Here is a 27,967-nt window from a genome sequence, read left to right on the forward strand (position 1 = left end):
TATTATAAAAATAAAGAGATTTTAAAAGGCAGAAGAAGCTTCCCCAAATCCCACCGCCCATCGCATAAAAATTAATTAAATAACATAAATTGAGACATCAATTTATTTTTTAATAAATAAAACATAATTTAATACTAAATCCAACATGTAATAACGGCTATTTTAATTTAGCACGAAGGTAAGGTTATCCATAACTTTCATTAAATTATTCAATGATATTTTTTTTAATATATTAAATTATTTATAATCTATAGTATATTAATGAAGTTACGAGTCATGTTATTCCAATAATATACTTCTATATTTTTAAATTATTTAAAATATTTTTTGATTTTTAGTCAAGGTATAATTATAATGACTATTTAAATAATATTAGAAATATAAAAAAAAACTAAAAAGTAATTTAGAAAAAGGGAAGTCTAAGAAATGAAAAAACCACAAATAATAAATAAAAATAAAAATAAAGGGTAAATCGGTAAAAATTGAAATTAATTTATTATATTATTTTTTAATCCTGAGAAGCAGTGAAAGTTGACTTGGAGTAAATTAAAAAATACAGGTAAAATTAAGAAATTATTAATTAAATTTGGAGTTTAAGTTGATTTTGTGAATATATGTAAATAAATAAATAAATAAATAAATAGATTTAAATTTGAATGAGTGTAAAATTCACAGAAGAACAGGGTTAAATTGGTAAAATAGCGAAAAAAAAGAGAAATATTTGGGATATTAAATGGATAAATACGTGTATTAAGCTTCGTCGAATAATAAAAAATTCCGTACTATTCGCTGACATCCAACATACTCAAGCCCATTCGCCAATGGGGCCCACGACCACATCATCCATCGAATACGGATACTCCACGTGTCGATCTCTCCTCTTCTTTGGCGGTCCCACAACCGATTCATCAGACGGTTCAGATTCGCCCTCTGCTCCGCCGGCCCCATTTTGCTTGTTCTCGAGTGTTCGAATCACGAAGCAGAGAGAGAGAGGGGGGAAGAGAGGAGTTCTGATTCTAACCAGAGTTTGTGATTTAACCCTAGACTTACGCGTTAGGTTAAAGAGACGACTGTGAAGAAGAAGAAGAAGAAGAAGAAGAAGAAGAAGAAGTAGACGGCGACTCATTGACAGAGATATAGCAGTGAGCTTCAACCACTGTAAAGAAGAACGGAGAACGGGGAACGGAGAAGGTTCTGATTCTGTCGTGAAGGGGGAGAAATTTTGCCCCATTTTGGAGGGCCTTCTTATTCTTCTTGGAATCTTTTCGATTGCTTCTCTGCAGGTTTTCACTGTTGAATGACACGCATTCGTTGCTAATGTGCTACGTTGTTTGATTTCCCCCGCTTCTCCTAGATCTTTAATTTCAGTGAGTTTCTCCTTCTGATTATCGCTTTGTCTTTGTTTTATCCGGAATGATGAATTAATTTCAGTGAGTCTGAGGATTTGTGTTCGTCGTCATTTCTCTTGTAATTTTGAGATTGTGTGGGGTTTTTGGTGGAGTTTTTGATCGGATGATAATTGAATGAGGAATAATTGTTTTTGCTGCATTGCGTGTGGGGAGATATTGCATTATGGTTGATTTTAATTCTTTCTTCCATGAGAGATTTTGTGTTCATCTGAGAAATAGTCACTCTTTTCATCTTTGCTACGAAAATTTTAAGAAAGATCATCAGATATCAAACTGGATCTACACGAATTTATTGAAATAAGTGAGCCGCAATTTATGCGTTTTCTTTACTCTGCCTCCCTTGCATTTAATTTTGAAGTAAATTAGCTTTTCATGATGATTTTCTGTGGCGTGTCTTAACTACCAGGGGCTCCAGAATTGAAAAGTGTGCTGATCTATGATCTTTAGTAGAATTGATTCAGACTAAATCAATGAAACTTCGGCTGAATTGTTCTTATCTTTTGCCTCTTGGCTATTGAAACAATCCATTTAGACAACTTGTTGGGATCTAGTTGCCATGAATGAACTTTTTATTTATTTTGGTGATGAATCTAATCTTGGGTTTATTGGACAGATTGGGCTCTGCATATCCTGTTCAATGGGTATGTCAATGTAGTATAAAGTCTTCAGACTCTGTCGTTGGTTTCTTTGGGCATCTCTTCACTGAGGATCTTTAGTGGGATTTCGATACTGTGTCGACCGATTAATGATTTTTAGGGTACAAGATTTTGTTGAAGCTCATTCAGCATCGGCTTTAGAGTTGAGCACTCTTCTGGGGGAGAAGGAACTCTCTTCCATTGCCACCTCTTTTGCCTGCTGCTTACACTGTCTGTGTGCGCATTTGTAATTAATGCATCGTAAATTGGATAGCCCTGTCCAGACGCAGATGGCCACAGCAGCAGGCTTTAAGAGTCCACTCGGTCGAGAGTTTGGCGGGAGCAAGATGATGGAAGGGAAACTGTCTTCAGGGAGGAGAAGGGTCTTTGTGCAAACTGACACTGGTTGTGTCCTGGGGATGGAATTGGATCGGAGTGATAATGCTCATACTGTGAAGAGGAGGTTACAGCTTGCGCTCAATGTACCAACTGATGAGAGCTCTTTGACATTTGGGGATATGGTACTGAAGAACGACCTCAGTGCCGTACGAAACGATTCTCCCCTTCTTCTTACACGAAACATTTTGCACAGAAGCTCATCGACTCCTTGTCTCTCGCCTACTGGAAGGGATATTCAGCAAAGAGATCAGAGTGGTCCTATTGAGATATTGGGGCATTCTGATCGCTTTATTAGAACAAAGCAACTGGTTGGTGAGATTACAAAAGCAATTAAAGTTGGTGTAGATCCTATTCCTGTTCATAGTGGACTTGGTGGTGCATACTATTTCAGAAATAACAGAGGTGAGAGCGTTGCGATTGTGAAGCCTACGGATGAAGAACCTTTTGCACCAAACAATCCAAAAGGATTTGTTGGTAAAGCTCTTGGTCAACCTGGGTTAAAACGATCAGTGCGTGTTGGGGAGACTGGATTTCGTGAGGTTGCAGCTTATCTTCTTGACTACGATCACTTTGCTAATGTGCCTCCCACTGCCTTGGTGAAGATTACCCACTCGATCTTCAATGTCAATGATGGAGTAAATGGTAACATGCCGAGTAAGAAGAAGCTGGTTAGCAAGATTGCATCCTTACAAGAATTCATACCACATGATTTTGATGCCAGTGATCATGGAACTTCCAGCTTCCCAGTAGTGGCTGTGCATCGTATAGGCATACTAGACATTAGAGTTTTTAACACAGATAGGCATGCTGGAAATCTTTTAGTTAGGAAACTTGATGGTGTTGGGAGGTTTGGTCAAGTGGAGCTCATTCCTATTGATCATGGACTCTGCTTGCCAGAAACATTAGAGGATCCATATTTTGAGTGGATTCATTGGCCGCAGGCATCAATTCCATTTTCAGAGGATGAGCTCAAGTATATCAAAGATCTCAACCCATTTAAAGATAGTGAGATGTTGAGGATGGAGCTCCCCATGATTCGCGAGGCTTGTCTCAGGGTTCTGGTTCTCTGCACGATCTTCCTGAAGGAAGCTGCTGCATTTGGTCTTTGTCTTGCCGAGATCGGCGAGATGATGACTAGGGAGTTTCGTAGTGCAGAGGAGGATCCCAGTGAACTTGAACTTATATGCATGGAGGCTAGAAAGCTGATCAAAGAGAAGGTCTTATCCCCTCGGGCAGATTTAGGCGATGAGGAATTTCAGTTTGATATAGACTGCGACGAAGAGGAGTTAGATTTTAGCCAAGAGATAGAAGCAGATGATTTTAACCCAACAGCACCATTCCACTTCCACGGTGGCGGTATACGTGGACGTTTTCCTCTTCGTAAACTGGAGGAAAGCATCGAGGAAGAAAACAGTGAAGAAGATGAGCAAGGAGGCTTCGCCGATCTGTTTTCTTCTGAAAGGATTCCAACTATTTCAAAGCTTTCCATGTCACTGAAGAATACCAGTCTGGGTGAGAAGAATAAGAAACACGCCAAGTACTCTGGAACAAGACCTGAGAATGGATATATGATGACCAATACATCATCTGGCCACAGAAGTGCAAATGAACAGCTTCCAGCCAGTGTAACCTTTGTGAAGCTAGCTGATATGAACGAAGATGCATGGTCACTATACTTAGAGAAGTTTCAAGAGCTACTTCACCCGGCATTTGCTAAGCGAAAATCCGCAACTCTAGGCCAGAGGCAGAGGCAGAGGCTTGGTACTTCTTGCCAATTTTGAGATTGAGCTAAGAAGAGTTGATTGATTGATGATAACTTTGATGATGCAAGGGGTTTTCTGGTTTCTGTTCGAGACACGACTACATTTAGAAGGTCAGTACTACTACTTAGCTTCTATTGTAAATATTGTAGCGTCAACTTAGTAGAGATTTGGTTTTAGCATCTTCTTGTTCTTTCTTTCAGAATTACTTGGTTCTTCTAGCTGCTACAACCATGTTATATAAATAACTTGTACAATAAATCTTAAGAGGAAGTTATGTAAACAGGGAGATGTGCCAGTTTTTATTTATATATATATCTGCCTAATGCTCCTTCACTGCTCAACTAATGTGATTTATGGTCAAGCTGTGGATTGATTGAAATATTTAAAGCTTTCAATATGTTTCTCTGTCCATTGATGTCGGTTAAATCCAACAAAATCTCATAAAAGATTCCTTATCACATGGGGAAGCATTAAAAAAGAAGCAAAATGGTTGAGGAGACCAGCCAAAATGGTAGTTGGGAATGATTGAAATTGCATCATCCACTGACTTTCTGAAAACATTCATGGCCATAGTTTTGCCATTTCTTCCTCTCTTTATTTGTACAGTGGATTAATAGTTGCATCTATAGTAAAACATTAAATGTTTGTTCATATTTGACATTTTTTAAAATTATTGGAATGTGGACATATAATAGTTTCGAATCTCTTTAGAAGGAAGATCTTTTGTTTGTCTCATGGTAGGCTACTATAGTTCCCTTACGAAATTTTCGTTATTGGGTTAACCATACACTTCACATGTTGGGTTAACCATACTGTTTCCAATGATTCTGAATCAAATGATACAAGTAGGATAAGAATCTACAATGCACTAGAATGCCCTTGTTGACTATCATTTACTCTGACAACATTTAGGGTTCTTCGAATAATGTGAGATCTCATATTGTGTAAAACCTTAACCCTTCTCCATCTTACTAAGATTATAAAATGTTCTTGTAAATTATGGTTAGTACAGTTATTTCAAATCTCGAAGTTAAACATTTAGGGTTCTTCGAATAATGTGAGATCTCATACCGTGTAAATCCTTAACCTTTCTCCCTCTTACTAAGATTATAAAATGTTCTTGTAAATTATGGTCAATACTAGGTATATAAGCAGTGATTTCAAATCTCGAGGTTAAGTGTACTCTGAGAACTTTATGAAACGTAACATTGAAAGTTCAAAAACTAATTAGACACTTATGAAAGTTTAAAGATCAAATAGGCACAAATCTCGAAGTTCAAACAATATATATTCTCACAAGGTTTAAGTTTCTGGAGATTGATTACGGAGGTGGCCAAGTCGAGGACAGTGACTTTGTTGCTGGAGAATTTGAGGAGAGTGTAGAATAAATGTAAAACAACTGCAGAACGATCAAACTTAGATCGTTTAAAGTTCGTAGAAAGACGAACGATCTTACTCAACATTAGAGATCTAAATTATGTCGGTCGCATGGAAATGAATATGTTTAGCGCATCGGAGACCGTAGTATTGTCTCCTACTTAAAAGTTGATAGGTCTGAGCAGGTGGCATGGCGGGATCAGCTGGATGAGTACAAATTGTTGGTCACAAAACAAAGGTAAGAGATATTGGACGAAGAAGTGCACAGGTGAAGAGATGAACTAAACTTATATAAGGTTGGTGTTAATATATATACTGTGTTCTATCTAATGCACAAATCTCTCTTACTCGCAGGTGAAGAAGGTGAAGTAGCAGTAGAAGAAGGGCAAACACATACACACAAAATGCCAATAGAATCGTCTTCCTGACCTATCGATTGCATACGATAATGTATCGAATCATCGAAACGTATACAAAAATTTCAAGTCCGTCTTTGTACCTTTTAAGTCAGGATGCAACCCCTTACTCAACTCGTAGAATCAAATCGCCAAGTATCTCGGACTCGACGTTGATGGAAGAACTTTGAAGCTTTAAGAACTCACATTTGATTTATGGAAGCAAAAATGAGATATTCAACAACCCTAATGATTATTCGAACAAGCAAGATTTCATGGTCATGCTTGTCCAAAGCATGTCACCTGTGGCTGCATGACAGATGTCTCAGTCTTGTTTGTCTGAGTCGGTTGACAGAAAGGATGTCACGGTTATGCTTGTCCAAAGCATGTTGCTTATGGCCGCATGACAAATGTCCCAATCTTGCTTGTTCGAGTCGGTTGACAGGGACGTCGACCAATTGAGTAGGGGAGGAAGTCACGGTCATGTTTGTCGAAGGCATGTTGCCTATGGTTGCATGCCCATTCCAAACCTCCTTTTCATGCTTTCATCTTAGATAGACCTTTACTATTTCATATCCGGTCATATCTATATAAAAGAGCTAAATTATTAGGATTCCAATTATACCCCAAACTTCTAATAGATTTTTTCTCATTAATTTCATAAGTAGTTATATATATATATATATATATAGTGTGTGTGTGTGTGTGGAATAAAGCAATCCGGGGGAAGTAGTAGGGTGCTCGGTCTCAACAGCAATGTGGGGGAAGTAGTAGGGTGCTCGGTCTCAACATGTTGGGTCGAGGAAGTGTTCGATTTCCAACATCGAGTTAGGTCAGATTGAGATATTTTTAGATCCAACCAAATTATTCGAGTTGAACTAACCATTATTATATCATGAACAAATCCTAACTCGATCATAGAATATTAAGTTGTATTGATCGGAGTGGTTCGAGATATTTATTCAAATTTTTTAATAAAAATAAAATGTTAATATATAAAATATTTATTTATTTAATTCTAAAAGTTAAATTAAAAATAACCGGTCATTTTCAATATATAATTTTTTGAAAAATTACCTTAAATTTAAATTTTATTTTTTAAAGTAGTTAGGAAATAAATAATACAAAATTGTATTGTAATAAAAAAATGATTTTTTTATTATTATGAACAGATTCAAATAATTAGAATAATTAAGACGGTGAAATTGTAAATGTTGTCCAAGTTTTTTGCAAACCCAAGAACATTAATTATGAAATTAAGGCAACTAATCAAGATTGAGGAAGAATAATCAGGAAACGAAGATTATCCTTGCGGAAGTACAGAACCCATTTTTCAGATCTCTCAATACACCCATTTCTTCTATCGTTTTCTTCTTCCCCGACTGGCTGATGTTCCAGGTTTGACCTCTCTTGATGTGGAAATGTTTCGTTGTCCTAATTTTTAATTGATTTGCTTTGAATTTCGATCAATGCCACTGCCTCCACCTTTAATTTTCGCCCGATTCTTGTGTTTTTTTATCTCTGATTTTGTTCTCTAGTTGTTTTCTAAGCTCTTTGATCTTTGACTTTTACTGGATTTTGTTCATTGACGATGGATTTTGCCGTTTCGGGATGTACGCATTTCATACTTAATAGGATTCTTGTCTTTGATGATGATTTTTCCCGCTTATGTTTTCAATCGCACGCAACTGGTTTGGTTTGCTCATTTGTGATCATTGATTAGTCTGGAGAATGAAGAGATTCATTCAACATTGAGATCTCTTTTGTTAGTTTTCATATTGTTTCTGCATTCTGACTTCGATGATGAACATTGTACATGAAATGTGATGTTTGATTCTAAAGTCATAGATTCAAAATAGTTTAGATCTTTAACAATTATGGAGATGACCTGAATTATCAAAGAGTGTTTGTTATGTTACTGAAAAAACTCACTGTTCTTTTAGTTTTGATATCAATACATTTCATACCATATCGTCCGGTTCGCTTCTCCGCCTGTTCGGAGATTGCCTCGTTTAATATAACAAGCTTGGTTGGAAGTGAGGATCATATTTCGTGTTCGATATCAAGATTGTATATTATGATGCAAACTTTGAATATGATTGTGGCTTTGTGAAGGAGAGTTTTATATTGAATCCTTTAGCATATGTTACAGAATAAGTATCATTCTCTAACCAAGATTGCACCAAAGCTTCGTTATTCCATGTGGTATTGATTTCTTAACTCTTAAATGATGTGAAACGCCGCCTTTGTTCTTTTTGTTGGCAGTGAAATGAACTTCTGTGGCAATCAATTTCTTTCTCTCAAGTTATACACTGTAAAAGTGGTCAGATATACTGCTTGTGGCGCTTGTATCTGAAAGAGAGATAAAAGTTTCATGGATTAGTTGTGTTTCCCATGCTTATTTAATTCAGGAAACTCGTCCGATAATGAGTTTTGAACGTCGTTGATTTGGATCCCACAAACAGCTACTATGGTTGGGAGGAGGAACTCTGGAAAGGCTTCCCCACTATTTCTGGTTCTCTTGGCTCTTTCTTTCTGCTTTGTAACTTATAATTTGGTGACAGCTATTATTCAGTATGGATCAATTGGAAGGGAAGTTGGTGATAACTCGTATGACCGATTATCGAATGACCCTATCATTGAAATGCCAGAGAATGTGAGAAAAGGGAAGACAAAGGCACCTTTCCATGTTGCTTTGACAGCGACCGACGCTCCTTATAGCAAATGGCAATGTCGTATTATGTATTACTGGTACAAGAAGAAGAAGAATTTGCCTGAATCTGAGATGGGAGGGTTCACTCGTATTTTACATTCTGGACAACCTGATAACCTAATGGATGAGATTCCTACTATGGTGGTGGATCCACTTCCTGCTGGTGTGGACCGGGTGAGGTTTCTTTTACCTTATCACACTTCCTTCTTCGCATTCATTAACATGCTGATAGCTACTTCGAACGTTCTCATTGCTCGTTTCTGTGGAATGTCTTGGATTCAACGGTGTGATATCTCACATCGGTTGGAGAGGGATACGAAGCATATAAGGGTGTGGAAACCTCTCCCTAGCAGATATGTTTTAAAACCTTGAGGGGAAGCCCAAAAGGGAAAGCCCAAAGAGGACAATATCTTCTAGCGGTGAACTTGGGCTGTTACAAATGGTATTAGAGCCAGATATCGGGCGGTGTGCCAGCAAGGATGCTGGCCTCCCAAGGGGGGTGGATTGTGATATCTCATATCGGTTGGAGAAGGGAACGTGGAAACCTCTCCTTGAGGGGAAACCCAAGAGGCAAAGCCCAAAGAGGATAATATCTTCTAGCAGTGGGCTTGAGCTGTTACAAGAGGACTAGGATTTTTTTTTTCTTTCCATTTTTTTATTTAATTATATTTTCTGTTCTCAGGGCTATGTCGTCTTGAACAGACCGTGGGCCTTCGTGCAGTGGCTGGAAAAGGCAACAATAGAGGAAGAGTGAGAATTTTATGTAAAACCATTGAAGAATGGAACTCTTCATAAATATTACTAGTTGGATTCTTGAGTATCAAATTCTCTTTGATTTCTTTTGGTTGCAGATATATATTAATGGCAGAACCAGATCATATATTTGTTAATCCGCTTCCTAATTTATCTGATGGAGGTTATCCAGCTGCCTTTCCATTTTTCTACATCAAACCTACTCAAAATGAAAAAGTTTTGAGAAAGTTTTTCCCCGAGGAATATGGTCCCGTAACCAAAGTCGATCCAATCGGCAACTCCCCTGTGATTATCAGGAAGGTGATTCCTCTCAAAATGATGTCACAAAACTAAGACATGGATTAAGATTAATACACTTCTTTGTGGGCATAATTACTTTTCCCTGCACTACATTAAGAATTCTTAGTATAGTAAGGTTACAATCACATTGTGACCTTTTTTGCTGAATATTTTCCCTGTTGTCATTGTGTATTCATCAATAAAAGGTTGTTTTCGTTTCACTGACTCGACCTTTATTGTTCGATGTTCCAAATGGTTTCTGTTTATCAGGATTTGCTGGAAAAGATTGCTCCTACCTGGATGAATATTTCATTGAAGATGAAAGACGATCCCGAGGCGGATAAAGCTTTCGGATGGGTGCTAGAAATGTAAGTTTTGGTAAACAAGAAACCTTGTCTTCTATATTAGGCCACTTAGTGAAATATCTTCTGAAGTTCCCCTTTTCCTAAGGTATGCATATGCGATTGCTTCGGCTTTGCACGGCGTGCAGCATGTTCTTCGGAAAGATTTTATGTTGCAGGTACGGTATCCATCAATTCTATACTGATACATAGCTTCTTCTACGTATCGAAACCAATCTCGAGATGTTCTTTCTTTTTCTTTTCTGACTGGTCAGCCACCATGGGACATGGACATTGGTAAAAAGTTCATTATACATTATACTTATGGATGTGACTACAACTTAAAGGTGATGTTTCTTTCCCTTAGTTCCTTCTTTTCATTTATATCAATCATTTCTTATAATTTCTATACTTTTTCTGTCATCTCATGAACTCTTACCTCAAATTTTCAGGGGGAGTTGACTTATGGTAAAATGGGTGAATGGCGGTTCGACAAGAGGTCGCATTTACGCGGACCTCTTCCGAGAAACTTACCTTTACCCCCTCCAGGAGTTCCTGAAAGTGTGGTATGTTTCTGGAAAACCATTCCCTTGTCTTCCTATATATCCATTTGGAATCTCACGTCTGCACCTTCATCTGCCTAAGCATTGTTTTTGAAGAGACTGTCGGTTTGTGTGATGCCCCACATTGGTTGGGGAGGAGAACAAAACACCCTTTATAAGAGTGTGGAAACCTTCCCCTAGTAGACGTGTTTTAAAGTCTTGAGGGGAAGTCCGAAAGGGAAAGCCCAAAGAGGACAATATCTGCTAGCAGTGGGCCTGGGTTGTTACAAATGGTATCAGAGCCAGACACCGGATGATGTGTCAGCCTTCTCGCTGTTCCCCAAAGGGGGATAGACACGAGGCAGTGTGCCAGTAAGGATGCTGGGTCCCGGGGGGGGGGGGGGGGGGGAGGGGGTGGATTTGGTGGCGGTCCCACATTGATTGGAGAAAGGAACGAGTGCCAGCGAGAACGCTGGGCCCGAAGGGGGGTGGATTGTGATATCCCACATTTGTTGGGGAGGAGAACAAAACACCTCTTATAAGGGTGTGGAAACCTTCCCCTAGTAGACGCGTTTTAAAACTTTGAGCGGAAGCCCGAAAGGAAAGCCCAAAGAGGACAATATCTGCTAGCGGTGGACTTAGGTCGTTATAGTTTCTTTCCTTCAAACTTCTTTTTCATTATCAGCTCGTAGATTTTGTTGTTGACCTTTGACCACGTGCTTTGAGTCACTGATTGACAATGTACAGTTCAACCGAATTAGGCACGTTTTGTCATTTTTATTGTCGTGTTTCGAACCGATGTATGAGTAAATATATTGACTCATAATAGCTTGGGGAAATAAACTAGTGTAGAAGCCATGTTTGGTCATATTCTTGCAGACTAGGAAACTGCATAGAACCGAGAAGCCAAACCGAACCATGCACACTCCTTTCGTTTGGAAAACGTGTACCAAACGTGTACATCTAACACGTGTCGAACACTTGTTAAGCATATATAAATTCCTCCCTCCCTCTATACAAACGGTACGTATTCGAAAATGTATATTTGAATAAACGTGTTCCTGTCGTATCTAGGTCCTAGTTTCTTTTAAAAGTGTCACTGTGTCCATGTCATGTCGTGCTCGTCTCTTGTATCCGTATCGTTTCTCTCAGCCTGTTTCTTTTCTTTCATATCTTGCAGGTAACCTTGGTAAAGATGGTGAATGAAGCAACTGCAAACATTCCCAACTGGGAGGCAACATAGTTATATAAATGGTCATATTTCTCTTTTTTTAAGCCTTTGTTTTTAAAAAGCCGTTGAATTAGTGGATTATTTATTTATTTATTTATTTATTTTGGGGGCAACTTGGAAATTGAAAAAGTCAACCAAACCAAATGGATCTAGTTGCCTTGATTGCTTTGACCATCATTATATTATGAGAGAATTTAAAAGAATTGTTGGAAATGAATTTAATATATATTTTCAATATATATATATATATATATATATACATATATGTACTTTTTTACTATTAAAAAAATAAATTAGTTAATTTAGATATTCTGATAATAATATTTAAATGGTTAAGAAAACTACATTATAATATTAAAATTTGGATTTTTAAAAATTGTATTATAGAAGATTATATAATATATATTATTGGATTTTTTTTACAATTTTTTTGATAAAATATTAAATTGGATTAAAGTATTCAAATTTAAAATATTTTATTCTTATTCTTATTTTATATATATATATATATTACCAAATTTTATATTTATATATATAAAGCACATTTTTCTAATTTCTATTGTATATTTAATTCAACATATAAAATTCACACTTTTTAATATTATAATACATATTTAATAATTTTGATTCTCTTTTTACTCTCAAATTCGATTATATTTTTATTTTAAAATGCACCCGATTTTGCAAGATGGCAGGACTACGCTTTAGTTTGAAATAAGGAGTTTAGACTTGATTAAGAGTCTCGTTAGGGCAACACCTCGTTTAGGCATTCTTCTACCTTTGAAGATAGCAAGTGTATTGGATTGACTAGCTTATATTGGGGCGGAAAGAATTCTAAATAGACCATGTCTGATCTTGTTCAGACAATGCTTGGGAATCAAGCTATTCAGTATGGCCTTGTAGCAGTTGTTGCCTTCTGCCTTTCTTTTCATTGTTGTGTTTAGCCGCTTTTACTAATATTCTAATAGTTGGTCCGGAAGTTCGCTTCAGGCGACCAGCTTCCCCTCTCATTACTCCATTAACTGGTCGAGGGACAAGGACAAGAGTTAGTTGGCACCTCATCGTTAGTGTTCCGACCCACTTACTAACAAAAAAAACAGTCAATATTTTTATACTCGAACATCAAACACGTGACCTCGTAGAATCTCGAGAAGTAGTCTCCGTACGATTCCTTGCTCTCTTGCATTCCCAATGGTAAAAAGCAAAGAAGAAAGATGTAGAAGAAGCCTAAGAGTTCATGCAATTAGGAATATCACAAAGAATAAAGCAAATTTCAACATTATAAAAATCAAAGAAAAAGAAATGATTTTGGATGCTTGGATTTCAAGTCTACTCTTTTCTTTTGCTTTTTCTTCCTCATATATTACTAATTAATTTTACTGTTTTTTTTTTGTTAATCAATAAATATAAATATAATTATAATTATTAATCACATTAAAGTAAATTTATTGCTTTTTCTAATAATAATGAAATAAATTATGAGATTAAAAAAAATAAAAATAAAAAAATAATTTGGTGAGTGAGTGTAAATTTGCAACCGACATTTCATTTCTAAAGTTTAATAATATTTATTAGTGTGGGTCTAACTTATATCAAATAATAATAATAATATGAAAAAGAAGATTTTCACTTGAGCTATGCTTAAATTGGTAATAAATGATTTAAAATTTTACGAAATTATTTTATATCTCGTAAGTCGAATAATTAGATAATTCGTGTTAATTTGACCTTATTTCAATAGATCAATGAAGTTTACGGAATCGGTTTCTAATTTTTACAGATATGCCACAAAAGAACTAATAATTTTATACAATAAGAATTCTGTCCCGAAAGATACGAACAATTAGATAATTCATGTTAATTCAACCTTATTTCAATAGATGGATGAAATTCACGGAATCGGTTTATAATTTTAGCAGATATGCCATGAAAGATCGAACAGTTTTATACCTAAGAATTCCAACCCTGATTCGGTATTTAATTTGTTTACCTCTACAGATACGATGATTATTTTTTAAATGAACCCAGATAAAACGTATAAATTTGAGTATAACTTTAACTAGTTAAAACATACGTCCCTCCTCGTAGAAGCTAAGATTGTCCCACGTGTTCGAACTAAATATTGTAACAGTAAATATAATAAAAATGGTAATTTATTCTTTCTTTGGAAGGAGGCAAAAAAGAAGCAAGAGAAGGGGCTCTCACTCTGAGGTTGAAAGCCTACAAAAATGGGAGCAAGCTCAAATCTCTCCCAATCTCTCCCAAATCTCTCCCAATTCTCTCCCAAATCTCTCCCAAGCTCCTTCCATGGCTTCCTTTCTCCATCTTCTTCTTCTTCTTCTTCTTCCTCATCTTCTTCCTCCTTCTCTCTCTGCAACTCCATCCGCCATAGCCGCTCTGCAAAACCTCCCACTCAAGGTAATTCTTCATCTCTGTTATGAACACTCTTCAAAAATCTCATAAATTACCCATTTTTACCCCAAAAGAAACAAAACCCAGATGGGATTTGTGAAAATATTCATGGGTTTGATCGCAAAATTTGATTTTTTTACAGCATTATGTTGTTTATATGGGAGGTGGAAGCAGCAGCAGCAATGAAGAACATGAAGAAACAGCTGGTGAATTGGATTTTCTGCAACTTTTATCCTCTGTAAATCCAAGGTTTTTTATTTTTAATTTTTTTAATCTTTATATTATAATAAATTAGGGATTGATTTGTTCAAAAATTAATGTATTTTAATTGGAATTAATTATTTTAGGAGGAGAGAGAAAGAGAGAGGATCAAGGGATTTGATCCACCAATATCACCATGCTTTCAAAGGCTTTTCAGCAATGCTCACTGAGGAAGAAGCTTCTTCTCTATCTGGTAATTTTTGTGGTAAATTTAAATAAATAAATAAATAGTGGGCCCTATTGAAAATTAAATAATAAGATAAATTTGGAGGATTAAACAGCAATTTAATAGAGTTGAGTGATAGGTCGGGTTTTGAGGACTAAACAGTAATTTAACCTGATTAAATTCTAGTCAAATTTTGAGGACTGAATAGCAATTTAACACAATTTAACATAGTTAAATTATAGGTCAAGTTTTGAGGACTGAGTACCAATTTAACACGATTAAATAGTTGATTAAATTTTGAGGACTAAATAGCAATTTAACACGGTTAAATAATAGGTCAAGTTTTAAGGACTGAGTAGTAATTTAACATAATTAAACAATAGATTAAGTTTTTTTGGTCTCAATAACAATTTAACACAGTTAAATAATAGGTAAAGTACCGAGGACTAAGTAGCAATTTAACACAGTTAAATAAAGATTAAGTTTTTGGGTTTGAATAGTAATTTAACACGATTAAATAGTCGGTTAAATTTTGAGGACTAAATAGCAATTTAACACAGTTAAATAATAAGTTAAGTTTTGAAGACGAGTATCAATTTAACACGATTAAAAAATAGGGTAAATTTCGAGGACTGAATAGCAATTTAACACATTAACACAATTAAATAATAGGTTTCTAGGATTGAATATCAATTAGGTTAAATTTTAAGGACTAAATAGCAATTTTAAGTGAATTCGGGAGGATTTAGTAGCAATTTAAATTTAATTTCATGTTAAAGTAATTTCTCATTTTATATCAATATTATAATTAAAAAAAATAATAATATTTGAATAAAAAATTTGATGAATTTAATATATATGAAAAATATGGTGTAAAAGGGAATAATATGAATATTGTATTGATGGTACAAGATACTATACTAAGCATTTATTTGTGTATTTTTCAAGGCTTTTTCCACATGCTCCACTACCTTTTTCATTTATTAATAATTATTATAAGGTCAATTGTCACACAAATAACCTTATATTATAAACAAAATTTTAATATGGAATAACATAATCACCCCACATGGTATAATAATAGCCACATTCATGCATTTCATTTATATCATCCCGTTCAAGATATCATTTTAGTCCCTGTACTTTGAATTTCATTTTATTTCATTTTAGTCCCTATATTTTGAATTTTATTACATTTTGGTCTGTACTTTCGATAATCGTCAAAATTAGTCCTGATGAATAAATATATTATTTTTGTGATAAACCCGAGTCACTTCAACTTTAGAATTTACGAGGAATTTGGTATCTTTGATGGAGACGAAAATATATTATTATTATTATTTTTTTTTTTAACTTTTATTAAAAAATTAAAGAAAAAAAAAGTACAAAAATGAGGGAATTTGATTCTTAAAGTAAGGGACATTGGTTCCTCGAGAATATAGGAAGGAATCCCGTCGCAAATGGAAAATATTATTTTACGGTGAATATATAATTTATGCTGAGCTCAACTATACATAAAGAGGTCCATTTTACCCATCCCGAATAGAAAGAGAATTCCCAATTGAGACCGAGAATGAGGGAGGAAGCTGAGTAGATTTTTTTTTGTTAGATAAGTGGTTCTCGGGACTATTACCGTCCCTGTCCAATTCCCCACCTAGTACCTACCAAATTCCCTGCCCTGCTTGATATTATATATATATTAAAAAAATAAATTAGTTAATTTTGAGACTCTAATTTTAATATTAAAATTTGAATTTTTAAAAATGATATTATTTATTAGAGTTTTTTTAACCCAATTTTAATAAATAATATATTAAAAATAAAAATTATATTTTTAAAATAATAATAAACGAGGAAAAAGTTACTAGAAAAATTCGATCAGTAAAAAGTAAATAAAAATTTCACAGAGATGAAAATCGTCCCACCTATGGACATCTCTAACTATTTAATTAAATATTTTTAAAGGATTTTGATAATTAACAATTAAATTTATAATTGAGTAAATAAGGTATTAAATTTTTATAATTTCGAGAAATTTGATAAAAATGTGGAGGAAACAACAGGTATTGATGGAATCGTGTCGGTGTTCCCTGATCCGACGCTTCAGCTCCACACTACACGTTCTTGGGATTTCTTGGACTCCATCTCCGGCCTCCGCCCTCCGACGCCGCTGCCGCCGCCGCATTCTTACGCCAGTTCATCGGATGTCGTCGTCGGCATCATTGACACCGGTAATTTCCACTTTCCTTTTTCATTTCAATGCGGATCGTGGATTCTTGAAACTTCGTATATTTCATCGCTTTAAGTTAGGGCAAGCCTTCTTTCTGCCAATGGGATCTTGACGGATGCATTTCTTAAGAAACAATGGAATAATCGATTTGGTTTCTGGAAATTAGGAGGAAATGGATTGGATCTGAAAGAAATTTGAAATTTATGTTTGTATGTTGTGGATTAGGGATTTGGCCGGAGTCTCAATCTTTCAATGATGAAGGGATTGGTGAAATTCCATCTAAATGGAAAGGAGTTTGTATGGAGGCACCTGATTTCAAGAAGTCTAATTGCAACAGGTCATAATTTCTGTATAAACTCTCAGATCCCCTTTGTCCAGACAGTTTTTTCTCATCCATTTTCGTGGCTATGCTTTGTAATTTGAAATGCCTCATTCAAATCATTCATCTCAGAGTAAATGTAGAGGAAGCTAGAAAGGCTTCTGATGAAATTATGAGTTTGTATCTGTAGGAAGTTGATAGGTGCAAGATACTATAATGTTGTAGAGCCCAATGGGAACGATAGCCGTGGGAGCATGCCGAAGGGTACACCGAGGGATTCGCTCGGCCACGGGACTCACACTTCGTCAATAGCAGCTGGAGCCAGAGTCCCAAATGCAAGTTACTTCGGCTTAGCAAGAGGGACGGCAAGGGGCGGTGGCATTCCGTCCACAAGGATTGCTAGCTATAAGGTTTGTGCTGGTGTTGGCTGCTCTGGTGCTGCAATCCTCAAAGCCATTGATGATGCAGTCAAGGATGGAGTTGATATCATTTCGATCTCGATTGGGATTGGTTCCCCGTTGTTTCAATCAGATTATTTGAATGACCCGATTGCCATTGGAGCATTCCATGCCCAACAAATGGGAGTTTTGGTTGTCTGCTCTGCTGGGAATGATGGCCCTGATCCTAACACTGTGGGGAATGTTGCTCCTTGGATTTTCACTGTTGCTGCTTCTAATATTGACAGGGATTTCCAGTCCACTGTGGTTCTTGGCAATGGCAAGACTTTTCAGGTAAGCTTCTATCTCTTTAATGGCTGCTAAGATCTAGATATTGATTATAAATACGACCTGTAATGTACGTTCGATTTCTGTGTTTATATCGAAATTTAGGAAGCTTTTTTTGAATTTCATAGATCTGTTTTATACTATCTTCCAGGGGACTGCTATAAATCTCTCAAATCTTACTAGCTCAAAGACTTATCCTCTTGTATTTGGAAAGGACGCTGCTGCTAAATTCACACCCATATCAGAAGCCAGGTTCATAATATTCTAATCACTTTTGACTTGAAACTTTCAAACTTGCTTACTGTTCGAGAACGGTTTTATGCTTTCTAGAACAAAAATCGTGTAATAACCTAAGCCTACTGCTAGCAGATATTGTCCTCTTTCGGCTTTCTCTTTTGGACTTTCCCTCAAGGTTTTTAAAACGCGTCTACTAGAGAGAGGTTTCCACACTCTTATAAAGAATGCTTCGTTTCCCTTTCTAACCGATGTGAGATCTCACAATCCACCCCCTTTAGGACCTAGCGTCCTCGTTAGCGCTCGTACTTCTCTCCAATCGATGTGGGATCTCACAATTCACCCTCTTCTGGGGCCCAGTGTCCTCGTTGGCACACCACTCGATGTCTAACTCGGATACCATTTGTAACCGCCCAAGTCCACCGCTAGCAGATATTATCCACTTTAAGCTTTTCCTTTTAGGGTTCTCCTTAAGGTTTTTAAAATGCGTCTGTTTGGGAGAGGTTTCCACACCCTTATAAAGAATGCTTCGTTCTTCTTTCCAACTGATATGGGATCTCACAAATCGAGTGAAACGTGTTCTTCTCTTAAATATTGTTTCCCTCGGTTTTCGTTCATGAATGACCTATTCTTTTAGAATAACTGAAATTTTTCTTTACGGACTTGTAAATTGGGACTTCAAACGCGTAATGATTTTACATGTACGAGTCATCCATAACCGCTCATGAAAATAGTTTTGAAAACAAAAGCATACATCCATAACCTTATCGTTACATTGATTGCAGGAATTGTTATCCGGGATCATTGGATCGATCCAAAGTTGCAGGCAAGATCGTTGTTTGTGCCTCGGATGATTTTAGTACTTCAAGAACAATAAAGGAATTGGTTGTACAAGATGCTAAAGCCGTAGGGTTAATACTGATCAGTGAGGCATCAAAAACTGTGCCAATGGATTCAAACATTTTCCCATTTACACAAATTGGGAACTCAGAGGGTCTTCAAATTCTTGAATACATTAACTCCACCAAGTAGGCACCAGATTGAGCCATGTTTAAACCTTTATTCTGATATGATAGCGTCTTCTTCTTTCATAATCTCGAACATTACAGGAACCCAACAGCCACAATTCTCAGAACAGTGGAGGTTCGACGACTCAAACCTGCTCCGGTTGTGGCTTATTTCTCGTCGAGAGGGCCATCACCGCTTACTGAAAACATTCTTAAGGTCAAGCTCCTTCTGCACGTTTTTTCATTCAAAGTTAATACTGTCTCTTCTGTACATAATGTAAACGTTGGACGTTTAATTTACAATGCAGCCAGATATCATGGCTCCAGGAGTATCCATTTTAGCAGCTATAGCTCCGAAGAGCGATGCAGAAAGCGGTCCAATTGGTAAGAAGCCTTCCAATTATGCGATGAGATCCGGGACTTCGATGTCATGCCCACATGTAGCAGGTGCTGCTGCATTCGTCAAATCGGTTTATCACAATTGGAGTTCTTCCATGATCAAATCCGCTCTCATGACAACAGGTTACTTTTCTAAATCCCGAGTTCTGTAGTACTTTTAAGATGCATGAAAAGGGGGCTGATTCACTTTTCTTGATGATACCTATTTACAGCAACTCTGTATGATAATCAAAGGAAATTCATGAGAAATAGCACAAACAACCCTTCAAATCCACATGAGATGGGAGCTGGAGAAATCAGCCCCATAAAAGCTCTTAATCCTGGATTGGTTTACGAATCTACGAACGAAGATTATCTCCGTTTCCTCTGTTATTACGGGTATTCGAACAAGATCATAAGATCTGTGTCGAAACAAAACTTCAGCTGCCCGAAAACTTCGAAAGAATATCTTATCTCGAGTGTTAATTATCCATCCATCTCCATTAGCAAACTAGACAGAAAGGTAGCTGCTGGTAAAGTAGTAGTAGAAAGAACAGTGACAAATGTAGGAGCTCCAGACGCCACTTACATTGCCAAAGTTCATTCTTCAGAGGGTTTAATAGTGAAAGTTACCCCAAGTAAGATTGTTTTCACTGAGAAGGTAAAGAAAGTTACTTTCAAAGTCTCGTTTTACGGCAAGGAGGCTCGTAACGGTTACAACTTCGGGACGATAACGTGGCGGGACACTGCTCATTCGGTTAGAACGGTTTTTGCTGTAAATGTAGTGTAATTTCTGATAGGATTATATATATATATATGGTTCCTCTCCTACAAGAAATAAGGAAAGAAGAAATATTGAGTGATAGTGTTATATAGCATTTTGTCTTTAACACCAATTTGTATGGTTTGTGTTTGGTTTGTAACTTCTATGATTCAAAAGAAGTTTTCTCATTTAATTTCAATAAAATATGGAATTCTTATGGGTTTTTTTAATTTATTTTGATCGTTATTTATGCATTAATTACAAATTTAGTGTCGGGTTTGTAAATTTTATAAAGTGTCAAAATTACAAATTTACCCCTGAACTTTGAATTTTATAAAGGGTCGTATGTTTCACTCTTCAAATAGGAATCCATTTTCTGGCTTTCGTGCTTTGGTGGGTCTCCGAGATCCTTTCGATGACCTATGTTGTATTGAAGGGATATCAATGAGTCATTTATAACATGATGAACTGTTGGCACCAGTCCTCCATTTTGTCTCTGTGGATCGAGGAGAAAGGGAGCTCGGCCGGAAGAGGATTGTAACATGAGAGAAGCAAGGAGGTCAACCTCTTGGATTATGGCAATGCAATGTAGTTCGACTTTCATGTCGATCGGAATGAATCATCCTTTCCACGGAGGCAAATTTTTTCTTTAATTAATTATAAAATTTAAAGAATAATATATTTTTAGTTTTTAAGTTTCGAGTATTATTTCTATTTGGTCCTTAAGTTTCAAAATATTATACTTTTAACCCTATATTTTGAGGTTAGTTTTTATTTAAAAGTGTAAAATTTAAAAAATTATGGTCCAAAAAGAAAATAAACTCAAAATTGAGGATTAAAAATGCAAAGTTTTAGTGAATGATCTTTCGAAGTTAAATTTGCAGAGCGGAATCTTTAGCGCAGCAATGGCCGTCGAGTTAGCTCCGGTATCGAAATTTCTCTAACGGAGTCCTCCCTTTCCGGTTCCGATTCTCTTTCTCGATTACGTAGCATGATTGTTCCTTTAGGGTTCAATAAGATTTTCAAATATCGAACATCGATCGTTACTTTTTCTCATCGTCCCGGCGAAATCATTGAGTTTTTGTTGTGTAGTTCAGAAAATTGCTGCATTCGGAAGAACACAAGAGCTTTCAACAATGGCGGTGGTTTGGATCCCAAATCTTCGTTTTCATTCTTCCGTGATATAGGTGCCTTGCGAAAGAATGTCACGTTCCTCGAGAAATGGAACCCTTCCTGTAATGGCGGCAATAGGTTTGGATCTGGTGTGGGGTATCGGTGGGTTCATTCAGATAATTCCGTCGCTACTTTAGAGAAAAGTGGAGGGGAATCTGCTATTGCTTCTACAGATGGAAGTGGTAGCGAGGAGAAGAAGAAGACGAGGAAGAAGCTGAAGGGTAAAAGAGCAGTCGTGAAGTGGCTCAAGTTTTTCAGGTGGAAGAAGAAGAAAGAGTATGAGAGAATGACATCGGAAGAGAAGATTCTGTTCAAATTGAACAAGGTATTTTACTAACTTTCCCTTCTTGATTAGTACTTGACTTGACGTCTGAAAGGTGTTTGATAAAATGTTTGAGTGAAACCATAGTGCAATTTCGTTGAGAAATATCTGTAAGCAGCATATGGTAGAGACTAGAGAGATTATTCCTTACCAATGATGATTTGATGCAGCCAATTCCCGTAAATGTTAACTCGATCGAAGATTCTAGGAGGGTTTTAGTTTCTTTGGGGATATGATTTAGGCTTGGGCTATTGATCTTTGTGCTAAGTTGTCAATGTGGCCTATAAACGAATGGATTGCATGAACAATCTTAGCAGGGAAGTGGCACTCATCTTGGAAGTCTCGAGTTGATGAATAAGATGATGCTTTGGATGTCCCAAGAAAAATTACTGGGTAGCTCTGCTTTGGAGAAGAAGATCAAATTGTAGAGGTCAATTATATTGAATGAATGAATAACTCTATTGCTTGAAGAAAAGTTTATTTATGTATTGTGAGATCCCACGTCGGTTAGGGAGGAGAACGAAGCATTCTTTATAAGGGTGTGGAAACCTTTCTCTAGCAAACACGTTTTAAAAACCTTTATGGGAAACCCAAAAAAGAAAGCCCAAAGAGGAGAATTTATGCTAGCAGGGAAGGAGAAGAAGATCAAATTGTAGAGGTCAATTATATTGGATGCATGAACAACACTATTGTTTGAGGAAAAGTTTATTTATGTACTGTGAGATCCCACGTTAGTTGGGGAGGAGAACGAAACATTCTTTTTAAGGGTGTGGAAACCTCTCTCTAGCAGACATGTTTTAAAAACCTTGAGGGGAAACCCGAAAAGGAAAGCCTAAAGAGGACAATATCTGCTAGTAAGTGGATTTGAGTTGTTACGTGTACCCTGGTTATGGTTTATGTGAAGTGAAGATTCAAACTTTTGATCACTTTGTCTAAGATATATCCCGTGGCAACGTGAGCTATGCTTAGGTTTACTACTTAAATTTTCATTATTAAATTGGATAAGATGAAATAACGTTGTTTCTACTTAGATTATTAGGAACAAACTATCATCCAACCTTGTTGTTTGCGATGATAGTAAATGTAACAGGAAGTTAAAGCTTGGTACATTTTGATGTCCCTCTCAAAGTCCAACTGCATTCCAGTTCTTGTAGTACATTTCATTTACTTGATCGACTTAAAGAAGGAAGGTTTATAAACATTGTATTTTTTTTACTAATTTTCGGCTTCGATATAATAGGCGCATCGAAAAGAAAAAAGGTTTGTTGAAGCTCTGGAAAAAATTGAGCCTGCTGCTTCATCAGATACAACCCATGATCCAGAGATATTGACACCAGAAGAACACTTCTACTTTCTGAAGATGGGTATCAAGGGAAAAAATTACGTGCCGGTTGGAAGACGTGGGATATTCCAGGGCGTCGTTTTGAATATGCATCTTCACTGGAAGAAGCATCAAACGGTGAAGGTGGTAGTAAAGACGTTTTCACCGGAAGAGGTCAAAGAGATCGCTGCAGAGCTAGCGAGATTGACCGGTGGTATGGTGCTTGACATTCATGAAGAGAATACCATAATCATGTATAGGGGGAAGAACTACTCGCAGCCACCCACAGAGATAATGTCCCCAAGGGTCTCTCTCTCTCGGAAGAAGGTTCGTATATGTATCACTATCTGCTGTTTGTTCCTTCTGTTCGACCCCGAATTTGTCGAAGAGATCGAAAATTACACGTTGTTATGCTCATGTCTGCAAGTAAATCGTTGACCCTGCTCTTTTTTCTTTCCTTTCGGACGTGCAGGCTCTGGATAAATCGAAATATCGGGACGGCCTTCAGGCAGTGAGAAAGCATATTCCAAAACTCGAACAAGACCTCAGGTTATTACAATCACAGGCTAAACTGAGCTGCAAGAACAATGGCGATTCTGTTGAACATGTGCAAGAAACCATAAGCGACACAAGTAAATCCAAGGCTATGTCAAAGGATGCTGGAAGAGTTAGTGAACATTGGTCTGATGATTCTTCTCCTATGGATACAGGAATGAGTTCAGACTCGGAGGACTTGTCTGATATGTTTGAGACCGAGTCCGATACAGAAGCCGATGAGGAAATGGAAGAGCCTCCTCTATATCTGAAAGAGTTCGAAAAATTTGCAGGCGAAACTGCAGGCGAAACCGAAGATCTTCACGACCAACTTAGAGAGATATCCATGGACTCTAAGCAAGCGAAAATATTGGAGGAAGATGTCAATTCACCTGAATTCGACGAGGTCGATCGATTGTTCTTGCGTTCGGCATCACTGTTGAAGAAGAGAAGAAGATAGATAATGGCTTGCCAAATCTAGTAAGGTACGAATTGATATTTACAATGTTGTTGTTATATATGTTGTATTCCCAAGCTATTTTCTTCCGTCTGATTGCTGAGGTTATTGAGAATTGTCGGGATGCAGCCTTATAAGGAATGTTTGGTTCCCTTCTCAAACCAACGTGGAATCTCATAATCTACCTTACTTGGAGCTCGGCGTCCTCGCTAGCACATTGCCCGATATCTAGCTCTAATACTATTTGTAACAGCCCAAATCTACCGCTAGAATGTTTCGTTCTCCTCTTCAATTAATATGGGATCTCACTAACATATTTAAGTTTAAAGTGCAATTTAATGAAATTTTTGGATTTACATATTTTCGTCTCACCACGATCTGACGTGGATTTTCGATTGAAATGTTAGCTCTAGGTTTTAGGCAGCCAATTTAGTGGGGGCAATTATCACTTTTGGAAGCCCTTGCGATTGTTCGGCTCACTTGTCACAATCGCACACTTGATGGCAGCGGACTTGCGATTGTGCGGCATTCACTTTCCAACGACAAGTGAGCTAAGTCAATTAGTTGTTACGTCGCCTACAGCCAACCGACGTATGCTCGAGCCTCTGACCTCGGTTTAGGAAGAAGGTTTTAGAAAACGAGGGGAAAGAGATTTTCAAAAGAAGAAAACGAGAGTAGAGAGAGATTTTCGAAAGAGAAATTTTGAAAAAACGAGGGTAGGGAGAGATTTTTAAAAGAAGAAAACGAGGGCAAAGAGAGATTTTTGAAAGAGAAATTTTAACAGAGGCATTATATAACCATAATGAAATTTTGTTTGAAACATATTTATTAAAAAAAAATATATTTATTTTTAAAACATATTTTAAAATTAAAGTTATTAAAAAAAAAAAAAAAAAAATTAAGAACCATAATGAAATTTTGTTTGAATAATACAACCAAAAGTTATGGGTTTAAACGGTAACCACGCCTTTAAAAAAACCTCAAAAGTCAAAGGCAGTTTAATTTTAATTTTAAAATTTTAATTAATTTTAAAATTTTCCCGCGGACCCCGGCGTGCCTTAACAAACGCTGTCCCCTTTGCCCCACCATTCCCACCAAATTCACTCCTTCCTCCATTACTACTCCCATTTTCAAATTCCTCTTTCTCTCTGTTATGTCCTCCGCCGATCCCCCTTCCTCCTCCTCCTCCTCCTCCTCCTCCTCCTCCGCCGCCGCCGCCGCTTCCCCCGCCCACGCCGGCGTCGGCCTCGGCTACGGCATCGCCATCGCCGTCAGCATCCTCGTCTTCATCTCCACCATCATGCTCGTCTCCTACGCTTGCATTCGCGCCAAATCCACTCGCCCTAGACCTAGACCTAGACCTAGACCTTCCGCTCCTCTCCCCCCTCCCGCCGCCGACAATGTGGTGGTTCTCATGGTTGGATTAGACGGCTCCATCATCGAATCGTACCCTAAGTTGGTCCTCGGAGAGAGCCGCCGTCTCCCGGCCCCAAACCACGGCCCTTGCTCCATTTGCCTCTCCGATTACCAGCCCTACGATTCCGTCCGCTGCATTCCGGATTGCCGGCACTGTTTCCACTCCGCTTGCGTCGATGAATGGCTCCGGATGAGCGCCACTTGCCCCCTGTGTCGAAACTCCCCTGCTCCTACCCCTGTTGCTACTCCTCTCTCCGAATTCGCGCCTCTGGCTTCCAACGCCAGGTGATCCTCTTCCCTACATTTTCAGGTTAGGGCTTCCAAATTTTCTCCCTCAATTTGTGTCTGATTTACTCACAGATTCGTGTTCTATTGTATTTCAAAATGTTTTTAATAAATGTGTACTAGTATCTTCGATTTTGTGTCTAATAAGTCAATATCATCAATTCTTTTAACACTTCATTTACATAAACATAAATTTTTGGACTATAGAAATTACCCTTTAATTTTTCACATTTATTTTTTAAAAACACATCTACCCTTCTCTTTTTAATCTTTCATAAACGTTTCATATTTATCTTTAAAAAAAAACTTTAAAATTTCGATTTGATACACAAAGTTCAAAATTTATTTAAAATTATTATAAAATATGAACACTAAATATATAGATTTAAAAATCTTTGAGTGTGAAACTTATAGTCGAATAGATCGGTAGAATTATAATTAAATTTTGTACAATTTTTATGAAATAATTAGAAATTCTTTCCTTCCTCTTCTCTATGATTGTCCATTTTTCTTAGTTACTACAAAATTTTATATTAGAGAAATCGAGTCAATGTAATCAACGATAATTTATAGTTATTTGAAATATAATTTAACGAATAACCTACTAATAGTCTTATAAAAGATCTCGAGCTTATATGATTGATAATATTTTTTAATAGTTTAATTGAGTTGTTGAGTTAATGGAAGCCTGTGATTCCATTGAAGTTTGTGAAAAAAAAAAAACTTAGAAATTGAAAAATGATTTTCCCTAAGTTGTGTTCATGAAAGTCAGCCGGATTTTGTGCTGCATTGTTTATTCACTCTTGTTCAAATTCCAACACTACTTTACTTCTATATAAATGGTTCATTAATTAGGATCATTCTCTCTCCTCCCCTCTCTCTCTCTAGTATTTTATATTTTTTTTTTATATAAATAGTTCAAAATTTTAGATGAAAATGATCTCGATGACACCGGATAAATTTGTTAGAGTTCTTTAAGATAACATAACTTTGTAAAATTACGAAAGAATGCTCGATTGATTTTCTACTTCTTCTACCAATACCAACATATATATATATATATATATAAAAGTAATTTGGGACATTCTCCATTACCATTCATTATGCACCTATTTAATTAGGACCGAATGAATCTACATGTATATATTATGCATGTATTTATATATGGACATGTATCTCTTTATACATGTATCTACTACTGACCTTTCAACAAATTAAGATCTAAGACCTTTCAACAAATTAAGATCTAAAATCGTAGTCATGATCTAAATTAAAAATTTAGATCTACACACTATTTTAAGTTACAACTATATCGTTTATAGGCTCTGGTTTTTGTATAACTTTTAAGGGAAAAATAAATAAATAAAAAGTTAAATAAGTTTTGTTTAATTAATTTTTTCTTTCATTTTAAAAGAAATTATTTTAGTGCTAATTTGACTTTTGTGAATTTTTATTTATTTGATTCTTTAAAGTATTTAATGAGTTTATGAACATGGATCCATAAATTTTTAATTCTCTAAAGTCCTTTCTCTTATTCAATATTTTTAAATTTTTATGAATTTATTCCATACAAAATTGAGAGACATAAAAATTAATTTTATATAGTTAGTATATTACTTGATGTGATGTCTTACCTTACAATAATTTAGTGAAAAATCACATTTTAAAAATCACAATAACTGTATATGCTTTTGTGTTTGCATTTGACCAATATTGTTGAGACCACACAATTAGATATTGAAATATTCTTTTCCCATTTTTCTTAAAATATGAATCACATTATGCTTAGTTGAAGTCGTGGTTGATATTCGTTTTTTTTTTTTTTTTTTTTTTTTTTTTTTTTTTTTTTTTTTTTTGTAGAAGTATAAGTGTTTGTAGGGTTCACGGGACACAATAAAGTGTCAACGAGCAACGTTCACACAAAATCTAAACGTAGAAGTGAATATCAAGCCGTGGTTGATATTCAACCATAGTCTAAGTGTTAGGTTGGTTGATATTCACTTCAACGCTTTCTATTTTTATTTTTATTTTTACAAAATTCTCTATTTATTTTCGTGAGAGTCAGAGATTTCATATAAAGAATTTGTACATAATTTTTTCTATTTTAAATATTTTTATATACCTTCA

The 27,967-nt window shown here is 36.3% G+C and overlaps 5 protein-coding genes and 1 long non-coding RNA gene across 12 annotated transcripts; all 6 read left to right on the forward strand.

Moving 5' to 3' along the window:
• Nucleotides 1-973: 973 nt before the first annotated feature.
• LOC111805083 (phosphatidylinositol 4-kinase gamma 5) lies at nt 974-6,600 on the forward strand. Of its 6 annotated transcripts, none has more exons than XR_002816610.2 (4): nt 974-1,367; nt 2,023-4,316; nt 5,759-5,851; nt 5,938-6,600. XR_002816610.2 is itself a non-coding variant. In XM_023689962.2 (2 exons), the coding sequence occupies exon 2, from the start codon at nt 2,299-2,301 to the stop codon at nt 4,222-4,224; it is 1,926 nt and encodes a 641-aa protein (XP_023545730.2). In that variant the 5' UTR covers nt 974-1,367; nt 2,023-2,298; the 3' UTR covers nt 4,225-4,547. The 6 variants fall into 6 exon arrangements, 1 of the variants encoding a protein (XP_023545730.2); XR_015422935.1 differs by having other exon boundaries at nt 5,759-5,821; XR_002816609.2 differs by having other exon boundaries at nt 5,769-5,851.
• Nucleotides 6,601-7,217: 617 nt separating this feature from the next.
• Nucleotides 7,218-12,014, forward strand: LOC111805084 (hydroxyproline O-arabinosyltransferase RDN2). Its single transcript, XM_023689965.2, has 9 exons — nt 7,218-7,376; nt 8,244-8,865; nt 9,374-9,441; nt 9,543-9,744; nt 9,994-10,091; nt 10,174-10,243; nt 10,340-10,411; nt 10,517-10,630; nt 11,787-12,014. The coding sequence occupies exons 2-9, from the start codon at nt 8,449-8,451 to the stop codon at nt 11,847-11,849; spliced, it is 1,104 nt and encodes a 367-aa protein (XP_023545733.2). The 5' UTR covers nt 7,218-7,376; nt 8,244-8,448; the 3' UTR covers nt 11,850-12,014.
• Nucleotides 12,015-14,067: 2,053 nt separating this feature from the next.
• Nucleotides 14,068-20,549, forward strand: LOC111805932 (CO(2)-response secreted protease). The gene is made up of 11 exons (XM_023691232.2): nt 14,068-14,255; nt 14,392-14,498; nt 14,597-14,703; nt 16,740-16,907; nt 17,132-17,243; nt 17,416-17,956; nt 18,102-18,202; nt 18,970-19,212; nt 19,294-19,408; nt 19,500-19,713; nt 19,803-20,549. Exons 1-11 carry the CDS (start codon nt 14,145-14,147, stop codon nt 20,357-20,359), a joined length of 2,376 nt encoding a protein of 791 aa, XP_023547000.2. The 5' UTR covers nt 14,068-14,144; the 3' UTR covers nt 20,360-20,549.
• On the forward strand, nt 14,726-15,869 carry LOC147790081 (uncharacterized). Its single transcript, XR_015422961.1, has 2 exons — nt 14,726-15,107; nt 15,154-15,869. It is a non-coding gene; the product is annotated as an uncharacterized LOC147790081 (long non-coding RNA).
• Nucleotides 20,550-21,175: 626 nt separating the features above from the next.
• On the forward strand, nt 21,176-24,499 carry LOH1 (RNA-binding CRS1 / YhbY (CRM) domain protein). Of its 2 annotated transcripts, XM_023689841.2 has the most exons (4): nt 21,176-21,830; nt 23,068-23,475; nt 23,621-24,167; nt 24,269-24,499. In XM_023689841.2, exons 1-3 carry the CDS (start codon nt 21,324-21,326, stop codon nt 24,140-24,142), a joined length of 1,437 nt encoding a protein of 478 aa, XP_023545609.2. In that variant the 5' UTR covers nt 21,176-21,323; the 3' UTR covers nt 24,143-24,167; nt 24,269-24,499. The 2 variants fall into 2 exon arrangements, with proteins under 2 accessions (XP_023545609.2, XP_023545607.2); XM_023689839.2 differs by having other exon boundaries at nt 23,621-24,499.
• A 769-nt stretch (nt 24,500-25,268) lies between these two features.
• Nucleotides 25,269-27,946, forward strand: LOC111805491 (RING/U-box superfamily protein). The gene is made up of 2 exons (XM_087128702.1): nt 25,269-25,865; nt 27,701-27,946. Exon 1 carries the CDS (start codon nt 25,293-25,295, stop codon nt 25,842-25,844), a length of 552 nt encoding a protein of 183 aa, XP_086984828.1. The 5' UTR covers nt 25,269-25,292; the 3' UTR covers nt 25,845-25,865; nt 27,701-27,946.
• Nucleotides 27,947-27,967: the final 21 nt, after the last annotated feature.

The sequence above is a fragment of the Cucurbita pepo genome, chromosome 11, assembly GCF_057944985.1.
Source record: "Cucurbita pepo subsp. pepo isolate OVF chromosome 11, ASM5794498v1, whole genome shotgun sequence".
Taxonomy (NCBI): Eukaryota; Viridiplantae; Streptophyta; class Magnoliopsida; order Cucurbitales; family Cucurbitaceae; genus Cucurbita; species Cucurbita pepo.